Raw genomic sequence first — 12243 nt, 5'->3', positions numbered from 1 at the left:
TGGACCGTTTTAAAATCATAAAAACCCTATTTTTTTCACTGGTTACACTCGCAAATTGTTGGGACTTTTTATACTCTTGCAAATTGGGGAGAGGGGGTGCAGCTGAAAACAAAGGTCCCAAATCTGACAAAGGTCCCAAATCTGAATTTTGAATTTTATGATCATCGCGATGAGGAAATCCCTGAATATAGGCCTTTAATTCATATGACTTGTTGTGATAGCCTACACCTGTTATTCTGGTTTGATATTACACTTTGCATGTTCATCCACTGGGAAAATCTAAATTATACTTGTAATTGTTACTTGATTGTTTGCTTTGATACAATGTATGTTATATAGCTTTATATAGCTTATTACTATTAGCTAAAAAAGATATGTTTTGTTCATATGGTGTGAACAGAAATGTGGTGAATTGTGGTAACCACACCGGAAGTGTACAAAAATGTATGTGCACTGTGATACATGTTTTTGCTTCTCATATGAAAACCGCTGGCACTCAATATTTCGAAATGTATTGTTTTAATGGTAGGCCTCAATGTAAGTTAGAAAAAACAACATGAAAAAATTAAACCCTGCCCCTTTCACTGTTTTTGGCTTCTGTTCTGGTACTCGACGGTGTTTACTCAGAGGCTGTATGTTGGGATTTTGGCCAATTGAAATTAGAATTGACACGCAAAAATGTGCAAACCTGTTTTACAATTAGTCAATTTGAAGAATTATTGAGCCAAAAGTGGACCAATTTGGGAACAAATGCTTCATTTGGTGCAATTTTGGAGTTTCCAGAGATAGGCCTACATGTAATAGTCACCAGTACTCAAAGATGTTCAGAACTGCTAGCCAGGCCCGTAACCAGGATTTATTGGAGGAGGGCTGATTTTGAAAAAGTGGATTTTCCCCAAAATTTGGACCTTTTTGGACTTGGGAGTGGGGACAGATTTTGAAATAGTGGACTTTTTTTTCAAAATTTGGACCTTTTTGGCCAAAAAGGGATAAAAAACCTCTATTCAGGTAACTCCATTTGAAATTCACACTCCATGTGTGGAAGATTAAGGTCATGTCTTCCGTAAGAGGTATACATGTATGGATCTCAACTGGAATGACCAATTTATAGCAAAGATGGATTTTTTTGTTGTGCAAAATATAAAGTTCAGGAAACATTATATTGTTCTGAATGATATTGATGGTCATCTAGATATCATGCCAGATGTCAGATGTCTGGGTACGTACACCTTATGGATGTGTCAGTGTACTTCTGTTATAAAGCAAATGACTTGGAACAAATTCTGTGAATTAATTATCAAAATCCTACCATGAAAGTTCAATGATGCCCATTAAAATGATTTGCATGAATGATTCTGTCCAGTCATCTATATACATTGATTTCAATTTAACAAAATTTATTGAAAGAAATTACTTTTATGAACAAAGATCAATTTTGATTGACTTTAATGGGAAATATAAATTGACATAAGGCGACGTAAAAAGCACCCATTTTTTGTCCCGACCAACCCATATTTTTGCATTTTGGGTGAGTTTTTAAAAATTAATTCGCTTAAATCAGCTTGTTTTTGGCCAGAATTGATTGATTTTGACTGAAAATGTTTGAAAAAATAAATATGTTTGCAAAAATTCTAATTATATTTTGCCAGCTTTTTCAAGCTTTCTGTGATATTTTAGGGTCATTAATATAATAAATAAGTCTGTCAGCCCGTAAAACATTTTTTTGTTGCATAAGCTAATAGTTTAGTTTAGAAAAATAATATCATAAAAAAACCAAAAAAAACAATGATAGATGCAAGCAAATGCATGGATTATAAAGATATGTATACTCATCAAAGATGAAAGAAGTGAAAACATGCTAAAAACATTTGGAATAAGTATGTTATATGCAGTAACATAGCCAGCGGGAGGGGGTGGAGGGCCCCCTGACAAAATATGAAAGAAAAAAAGTGCCCCTCTGACAAAAATAAAAAATAAAATCTGGAGGGCAAAGGAAAAGAAAAGGGGCAAGGAGCCCCTTTTTTTCACCAAAATTCAACCTGATCATGGGCTAAAATAGTGTAAAATACAAATATTTTGTGCACTGAATGTTGGAGGGTATGGGTTTATTACCAAAATTTAAAATGGTTGTATATGAAGGTACATTACAAGTAGACTCAAATTGCCAAGACTGTGCCCAGCTCTTGTTGCAGTACGTACATGTAGGAACAAGAGCCTACTATATCAACATATTCAAAAACCAGGAATTACAATGCGAGTTTTTTAGCAATCCAAACAATGCTCTGAATCCAGATCAATTCAAATCTAGATTTGTGGCATGCATGTCCTCATGCATGATGGCTACATTGTAAAAATGGATCCGAAATTGATAGGCAGCAGGGTACATAAAGGCTACACATTGGAACAAATTAATTTGCATGTTTAGGCTAATGAAAGTCAATGTTATGTTTATTGTAACCCGCCCGCATTTTGATTTTTTTGGTCGCGTTTGTGACGGAAATTCAAATTTTCATGGTCTTTTTATTAGTAAGAGAGCTGGTATACATTGGTACCTGGTCCTAAGTACTTGGTGAAAAATATTTTAATACAAATTTGTGCAGGCCCTTCTCTTAGTCTTTCGCAGATTAGGGTTGTGTTTTAACAGAATATTGGAGGTATAGTGTGCCAAGTGTTGATGAAATGGCAACTGAAATGCTGGAAAATAATGAATAATGGAAAGTTGCCTCATAGTCATTATGGTTTGAAAAAGATGTTACGATAAACATAGCCTCATAAATGCATACTTGATCTGATACTGGCAGCCCAGATACTGAACCCAGACTAAATTAGATCTATAAAATCCGGTGTGAATATCTCCTTTGTTGCAACCGGAGAAGATTGCCTCACAAAAAAGTAAGCTTATACAACTATTGCCAATAATAGCTTGTAAACGTAACAAACGTGGGTTTAATATAAAACTCTGTATGACCAACTCTTAATCAAGTACGTCGCAGCGGGGATGAATACCGATCAGTACAGGCAGACATACTGTGAATTGGAAACAAAAATGGCACACTTATGCGACTTAAGGCTATTTGCAAATAGCTGAGGTCAATGGCACCATGCTATACTGGAAAAGTGGTCATTTTTGTGTTACGTTTATTTCTGTGCTTTTTATATTTTAAGCAGCTTCCACAAAAAATAACAATGCAATACTGTAGTCCTATTGTGTACCTAATAAGCCAATGTTAGGAAGCTTACAAAATGTATAACATTTTTTAGAACAAGTGAAACAGGCAAAATTGGCAAAGCAGAAAATTTATCTCGTGAAATTTTGCCTGTTACAGTCAGTATTGAGCTTTGTGATTCGTAGTCCAGTAAAAATGTGAATGAGTTGGATTTAGTCTTTATTTGTGACATGTTTACCCCTTATTGACCCCTTCTTTACCCCATTTTTGAAAGAAAAGTATGTGTTATTATGCACCAAAAGGTGTACCGATAGTGGTTGGAAACCAAACAAATTGTGAATTGTGAATTCTGTGTCATGACAGCTGTTCAAATTTCATGGTTGTATTTTTACTATAGAAAACATTGTATGTTGTGTAATGCTCAGTTTCCAAATTCACCAGTACCCTATGTACAAACCCATAGCCAGGATTTATTTAAGGTGGGGCAGGGGCTTGGGGAGCTAAAAAGTAGTAATTTCAATGCTTTCCTCAAAAAATTAATCTTTTGTACTTCATTTGTGGAAAAGGGGTGATTTTGAACATTTTTCAAAAAATTTGGGGGTGGGACTTTACTCGAAGGTGGGACTATATTCGTGTCAGTACAGTATATCAACCAGTTGTTCCTTACAGCTGTATGAAAATAGAAAAAAAATGCACTACATTACTCAAAGAAATTAAATGATCAGACTTACATCCCGGACTTAATAGCATTTTGCAAAAACAGCATCAGCATTGTAAATCAGATGAGTGTCAGTAATGTTCATATTGTCATATTCTTAATTTTTTAAACAATTGTGGGAAACCATTCTTCATACTTCCTTTTTATAGCTTAATATTTTGTGTTATTTCTGTTTCAGGGAAGACAAGTAATTCTAGCTTATCTCAGTCTGATCTGAGTGCGGATGACTACACGTTTACACCAACCACACTATCCTGTGCTGCCACTAACTCTAGTATTGGTAAGTAAATCTGTTGGATCCCAGATCCAGTGCCCAGATCAAGAAACCCGATTCGTGAAGCTCAGTCGTAAACTTGCGACAGTTGTATGTCATGCATGAATAGACCGGGGAATAGACTATCAATCTTATTTTTATACATACAATAGGTGATAGGTCCATTGCATATGACATATGACATATGACTGTCGTAAGTTTTACCAGAGTTTCACGAACCGGGCCCTCGAAAGTTCCAAGATCTGTGGTTTGATCGTGCAAGCATAATTATGGGTGCTTTTGCAAACACCTCCAAATAATAGGGAGGGGGGACATACAAGAAATTGTTGTGTGATAGTGGACACAGAGGAACCCCTGTTGTCCACATTGGATGGAATTTGAGTTGATGCGATTGCTATTGCGATAAAAATCCAGTGTTTGTTATGTGTCTGTTAGGGGTAAGCATGTGATAAACATGATAAAACGATATTACATGTAGACTCAAAAGTTGAAAGGGGAAAAAATGGTATTCTTCACTCATACCTCCCGACACTGAGATCCCCCATCGGGGCCCCCTCACACAAACAAATAAACATACCAAAACACAAGAAATTAGCATTAATTGTCGGTACTGTTATTGATCAGAGCACTACTGTAATGCTCCATGTTGTATAGGCTCCAGCTCCCGATGACGTAATCGTGAAGAAGTTTAATTTATTCTAATTCAACGAGGGCAGTATCAACCAAATAAATTTCCCATTCTTATCTCAGGTCAAAAGTGTGTATGTCAGCATTTGCCAGTGGTGGAGTGGATGGGTGAGATGGGTAGGGTTGGAGTGTGTTGGGTGTGTGATGTGTATATCTTTGTCTGTGAAGCTTCTGAATGATCTGATTGCTGATGATTATACCAAATTTGCACTGACCACTGAGACTGACTTGTACAGCTCAAGGTGCTTATGCAAAAATTGTCCATAATCAAACAATTGATACAGCAAATAAAATGAAAGCATGTGTAATACCAAGCAGGTGTTTGTATTCAAATTACAAATCTTTTATCTCTGTTGAATCCTCCTTGTTTAACATCTCCTAAATGCTAGTATTATAGGAAATTAAAATTGATTCTGTTGGCAGTGTTGCCATAATTGTCCAGCCCAAAGGTGCGTCAAATACCACACCAATGGTGACCGTAGGTATTCATGGTCAGGCTGATGCCACGCAAGGGGAGAAACCCTGTAAAACCTGAGTCAAATATTAGGTATATTCGTCTCGGGTAAAACTATAGTGTGCAGTTTTCAGTGGGGCATGGGGGAAAAGTCGATAGCATACCAATTTTGCACAGAATTCCCCCCAAAAGGTAATTTTTTATACTTTTGGGTTTTTACTGGGGCATGGGGGATGGGACAAGAGGCTGTTCTGACTGGGAGCATTGCCCCCCACCCCCCATGTCGCCTGGTGCCGCCACTGCCATAGTGCACATTTGCAGTTTCCTTCGTCGAGCTGGTTGCTATATGCGACAACATTGTTCTCATATGTTGGACCAAATTAAGAATGACTTGGAAACCAAGATGGGTTCTTTTGGGTTTTTACTGGAGCATGGGGGAGGGGACAAGAGGCTTTTCTGATTGGAAGCATTGTCCCCCCCCATGCCGCCTGGTGCCGCCACTGCCATAGTGCACATTTGCAGTTTCCTTCGTCGAGCTGGTTGCTATATGCGACAATGTTCTCATATGTTGACCAAAAAATGACTTGGAAACCAAGATGGCATTCCAGGTTCCTGCAATGTACATGGTATCTATCTTCCCTTCATGATACCATGTCCAGGCTCCTTTTGCCATTCCAAAAATCCATTGATTCATGCCATATCTTGGTCAGAGCAGACCAATAGTCCATTTGGAAGGGTAACTACATCTTGTGGCAACTCTTTTAATACAGTGTCATTGTACAGTTTTGGCCACAGTAAGAACAATTGCTTGGAGAACAAATAATTAATTTCCTGTTTAATTAAGCTGATATAAATGACCTCATAATTGCAAATGACCAATTGTCAGTCAGGAGAAATAAAATGGAAGCAACAAACATGTTGAGGGGACTGCACTCTCAGAAATGTTTTAACTAAAAGGGCTATCTTCTTAATTATTCATATGTAAGTATACATTTTTGGAGAGTAAATTAGTCTATGAATCTAAATATAAACATCAATTTTGTGTAAAAATACAAATATTTGGAAAAAATCACAATGTACTGTCTAGATTATAAAAAAACACAAAAAACACATTTCAAATTTTTCCTTTTTCTAAACCTTGAGGCAAATGATGTGTTTTTGTGATTTTTGTGTTTTTGCACAGATTCCTTGACAAATTTCCATTCCGAAAATGTTTACTATTTTTATCTTGCATGAATAATTAAGTGGCATATTTTCTAAGCACCATGCGGCCTCTACACAAAGCTGAAAGATGAAGGTCAGCCAAATCCAATGATATTTGGTATGTAGTCTAGCTAGGTCAGATGGTTCACAACTATGATAGTAAAAAATCAGGTGACTTCTGGGGAAATTCCATGACCCCCCTAAAATTGGCCCTCTTTTGACCTGCCTCAGAATTGATACAGCTTAAAATGAACAACATTTGACATCATGAAAATGTCCTTTGAAATAACCTGGGTCTGACAGAAAGTTGAACATATTGGAATTGAACTATGCTTTATAAGATGACCTATTCAGAAAAATGTATTTCTTTTGATATAATTACGTAATATCATCGTGGAATTTGGGCAAAAACAGGATTTTTCATAATTTTGAAAGTAGCTAAAAAAGAGCATTTTCAAATCACATTTTCTGCTATACTCAGGCTAACATTGGATCAAACCTTTTGGATATTATAACCAACATGTTGTACTTCTGAAATATGTTTAAATTAGCGTGGGACTTTTTTCCTATACTGCAGGGGAGTTTGTTGATTTTGGCGGATTTTCCTTTTTTTGCTTTTTTTTTGTAGACTCAATTTACGTTTTCCAATGTATAAACATACTAATTATTTTACATTCACAATACGGCTTCAATTCTCAACCAAGGTTATTATTGATTTAAGTTTGATAACTATTTTCATGTGGATTTTGCTCTTTTATTATAGTGGAATTTGTGGAATTTGCATATGAATCTCCCTGCTTACTAATGATATGAAACTTGGGTTTCCTAGATTGATATGATATTTATTTTGATTGCTGATTTTAGAAATATGTTTCTAATAACAGAATGTGTGTTTTTTTATGGAATTTGTTTTTTCCAAGGAATTTGTGTCTTTAAACATATTTTCGAAAGTGGAATTTGCAACCAACATTACACTGTTTAGGTAATAAATCATATTTAAAATAAAATTGACTAATATTTAGTTAACTGTTAGATCAGGCAAAAACAACAACACATTTATAACAAAACAAAACAAACACCACGCCATACTTCATATAATATCTACTACCAATGCAATGGAATTTTAATTTCTTTTCAAAGGCGAATTTGATAATATGAGTTATCTATCAAATAACATGTACAGGTACTTCAAGCATTGTCTAAAATTGAATGTGAATATGTACATGTAATGATGTACGTTTACAATATCTCATTGAGTGTGAGACTCACGCATTCGGGGACTTTATCAGGTGTCAGATCTATTGCCATTTGGTCTAATACCCATTTTATCTACAGACTTGACATTTAGTATGGAATATTTTCTCGCAAAATTCGAGGACTGGGCTGGAATTTCGGACTTTATGCAAAATTGTTCTGTTATTATCAGAATCAAATGTATAGGGGTTTGAGGTGATATTTCCTAAACTTCGTCAGCAATTGGCATTTATCACATTTGAAATACACTTGCAATGTACAAATTTTTGAACATGGGAGGAGATTAAAATATGGCTCTTAAAAGTGGCACGTACTCAGAAAGTTTAAACGACCCCCCGGGGGTCAAATGTTATAAACTTATGGTACAAAAACAACTGCTGGTTGTCCAATGAACTCACGCTGCTTCTTTGTGTACAGTAAGATTGTAAGGGGCCATTCAAACTTTCTGAGTGCGTACCACTTTTAAGAGCCATATTTTTAAAGCTCCTCCCACTTTCAAAACTGGTAAATTACAAGTGCATTTCAGTTCTGATGAACACTTATTGGTATTAAGGTTCAGTAAACATCACCTTAAACCTCAATAAATTTGATAATAACAGAATGATGTTGCTCAAATTCAGAAATTTTACCCCCACAAAAATCCAATTCAGTCTCCTTAAAACCGCCATAATGTAAACTAATGGAATTTGGAAAGCACATTTTCTGTCAAAAAATTATGTTACACCATCTCCCGACACACCCCGATTAATATTTAGCCCGTGCGGTTTATGCAGACCCCTTCCAGACCAGTCTTGGAATTTTGCAAAACAATATTCCATACTAAATATCAAGTCTGTACATACAAAAGGTCTAGTACCAGAAAGGCTAATTACCACGTCTAATAATCATATAGTCTAATGTCCATTTAGTATAATATTGTTTGGTCCATTAACCAGTATGTCTACTGACCATATAGACTAATAACCATTTGGTCTAATATTTTTGTTCCCCACATATATGTGGGGCTTATGTTATCATCCAAATGGTTGACTGGTTGTTTGTTTCTTTGTTTCTTTGTTTGTCTGTCCGGTCGGAAGCAAATTCATTAATCCACTGTGCAGCTTAAATGTAATAACCTATCAACTTCAAACTTGGCTTGGTGATTGGTCATGGTAGCTTGATGTGCTGTATAGTTTTCTGTCATGTTATTTGTATATTTATGAATATTAATGAGCTTATTTGCATATTTTGCCTACATTTTGCAGCTACATTTTCATTAATTCACTCTGCAGCTTAAACGCAATAACCGATCAACTTCAAACTTAATTTGGTGATTGGATATGGTGGCCTGGTGTGCTGTATAGTTTGTGTCATGTTATTTGTATATCAATGAATATTAATTAGCTTATTTGCATATTTTGCCTATATTTTCATTCATCCACTCTGCAGCTTAAATGCAATAACCGATAAATTTCAAACTTGGTTTGGTGATTGGATATGGTGGCCTGATAAGCTGTATAGTTTTGTGATATTTATGAATATTGATGAGCTAATTTGCATATTTTGCTCACATTTTCATCAATCCACTCTACAGCTTAAACGCAACAACCGATCATCTTCTAACTTGGTCTTGTGATACATGAAGTATAATGTTGGCCTGATGTGCTGGATAGTTTTGTGTCATGTTATTTGCATATATTTTATTGATATTAATGAGCTTATTAACATATTGCATATTATTTGTTGTTTACACACCTTTGGGTGGGGGCCACCTTAATTATGAACCGCGTAAATTCTAGTATTATTAACAATCTGGCCTAATTACCTTTGATTTAATAACCGTTTGGTCTATTAACCGTATGGTCTAATAACCAGTTATAATACTATGTCGTGTATTTGCCAATTCAAAAAAAAAAAAAAATCGTCTACAACTGGTTACGGGCTGTAAATATATGTAAATGAGACGGAGCACGTGTATAAACATACTACATTCATCAAATATAGTGTACCCAAAAAATTAAGAAGAAGACATATGCGGCCTGCATGTATTGAAAGTGACATTTTGCCGGGCTATTTGTTCTTCTTTTCCGGTCTTTACAAGATATATAAATAATATAACCGGTATAGGCTCATCATGCATCACCGGGGGTGCCACAGGCATGGGACATGGGCCAGTATGAGTTATCTGTCACTCCAAACTTTAAAACGAAATAGGTTTCTATGGGGTTGACCCATAATTTTCATGTCAAAAAGGGGAGGGGCCTTTGAGGTCTGTAAAGGGGTGGCCCCACAAGTGTTTGTGAACGGTCCCTAGACTATTGGGTTTTGGTCTAAATGGTAAATAGGACCAAATGGTTATTGTACCAAATGGTAATGGGACCAAGTAGATGTAGTAAAATCTAACAAATTCTCACGCATCATCAAATTTAATTTAGGGATTCATTCATGAAAACCACGCTTATACCAGAACATTTTGTGATACTATACTATTTCTTCATCATATACCATTATTTCTCCAACTGAAATCCCTCACGAGATCAGCCGGTCCTAAACGCTGGGCCATATCGCCGTTGTTTAGTCTCAAACAGTCAAGCGCCGTTAGGTAGCGCCATGTATGTAGGCATATATGAATGTAAATTATTGACCAAATACAGCCAAAATGGGATATTTGGACATTAAAAAGTCACTTCTAGGTAAAAACTTGCACTCAGTTGTTATTAATAATCTACATACTGATGTTATATAATATTTTCTTTCTGATTAATACAGATTGTACATAGTATTAGACAATATTAATATGCTCATTTTGATTTTGTTGATTTACTGAACTAATGCAAAATGCAATATTTTAAAGACCCCTCATAATAAATTGGAAAAAGATCCCACAATAAAAAAAGCATTTTCCTATAGTCAAAGGATGGGAAATGTTTATCGAAAAAGGTCATATCAAACTCAGCCTGAATAAAGGCAATAATTAAGTTAGAAATTAGGTAAAATTTGCATTTTTTCTCATTTTCGACATTTTGAAAATATGGCTATATTGAGTTTATGAAAAATCCACCTTAATGAAATTGCTGGCTTCTGCAAATTTATGAGGAGATTCACCAATATACGTATTTTCAATGCCAATTTGTTTGGGACCTGTTGAATTATGGAGTTTCTTACAATATTTCCTTGAAATGCGATGAAAAACTGCTTTTTAAAACATATTTTAGGTGATTTTGGAGCGATTTTTAGGGGTGGTCATATTTTTTTTAACGGGGGCTCCAGAGAATTTTTTAGTGTCGTGATTGAAAAGTGTTATCAAAACCTATCAATGTCCCAAAATATTATTGATGGCGGCCGACCTTCATCTTTCACGTCTGCAGGAAATTAGAAAATATGCCACTTAAGAAGTTACAGCAGTTTTACTGAATACATATTATTGTCTGAAACTCTGGTATCAGTGTGAATTGTGACAAATAAAGTCAATTCAGGGGGGTACTCAAGTTTGATTTGGGTATAGAGGTACTGCTATGAATTTGAAAGTGGACCCCTCCGTATAGAAATTTGGACTTATCACAATAACAAAAGTCTCACATTTTCCATTAAAGTTAACCCAAATTGTCAACAGTTTTACAACTTTTCCCAAAATACTTGGTGAATTTTTTTAATTTTGAAAACCAGTGGTGTACAGAGGGGGCATGTGACCTGGGTGCCACTTTAGGAGGTGCTGAATTGACCGATTCAGCATTGATTCTCTACCCCCTACAAGTCAAAATATTGTGGCGGGACCGGAGACTGGTAGGGCTACTGGTTTAGTTTTATCACCACCACGGGTTCGTTGGTGTGGCAGAACACACCGTGTGGACTTTGACACAAACCTTATAGAGATAACAACACGTTTCACACATGTATTTTTTTCTATTTCAATTGGTAGCTTTATTTACTCCCTTTTCTTCCTCACAACAAACTCTTCACAATCAATAATATCGCAATATAATACTAGACTGTGTGCCTACAGAATACCCCCGAGAATGCCAATAAATAACGATCAATCCAATAATCACAACGGAATACCGAATAGAATATACCAAGAATACCGAAACCTCTGTGGAAATAAAACACAGAGAAAAATATAAATAGTACCTTGTAAAAAATGACAAAACATGATAAATTTTAAATAAACATGACTAACTGAGACTTCTGTACCAGCTGCACAACAATACATGGCAATTTTGCAGGCCTATACTAATTCAATATCGTTTTGAGTTTATTGTGACAAACACAAACTCCGCTCGCTTGCACAGTTTTGATATTGAATTCATAATAGGCCTATGTTCACATCCAGGGATCATAATTCTTTCAAATTAACCACATAGGTTAATAAATCAACACACACAGATCCCGTCGCTTATATCAACCCATGATATATACTCGTCAGTCGTCATCACCAATTAATAATCACACAGTTTTCTATAATCATTTAATATTATCAAGCTCAGGCCTGCACACAGCTAGATCACCC

At 35.6% G+C, this 12243-nt stretch overlaps 1 protein-coding gene across 1 annotated transcript in view; it reads left to right on the top strand.

Annotated features, from left to right (window-relative positions):
• Positions 1-12243, top strand: part of LOC140141836 (uncharacterized) — a 184236-nt gene that overhangs the window by 10719 nt on the left and 161274 nt on the right. The window contains exon 3 of the mRNA XM_072163699.1: positions 4064-4165. Coding sequence (XP_072019800.1) covers positions 4064-4165 — 102 coding nt within the window. The remainder of the gene's footprint in view (positions 1-4063; positions 4166-12243) is intronic.

The sequence above is a fragment of the Amphiura filiformis genome, chromosome 20 (assembly GCF_039555335.1).
Source record: "Amphiura filiformis chromosome 20, Afil_fr2py, whole genome shotgun sequence".
In the NCBI taxonomy this organism is placed as follows: domain Eukaryota; kingdom Metazoa; phylum Echinodermata; class Ophiuroidea; order Amphilepidida; family Amphiuridae; genus Amphiura; species Amphiura filiformis.
This window is presented reverse-complemented; position numbering and strand designations above follow the sequence as displayed.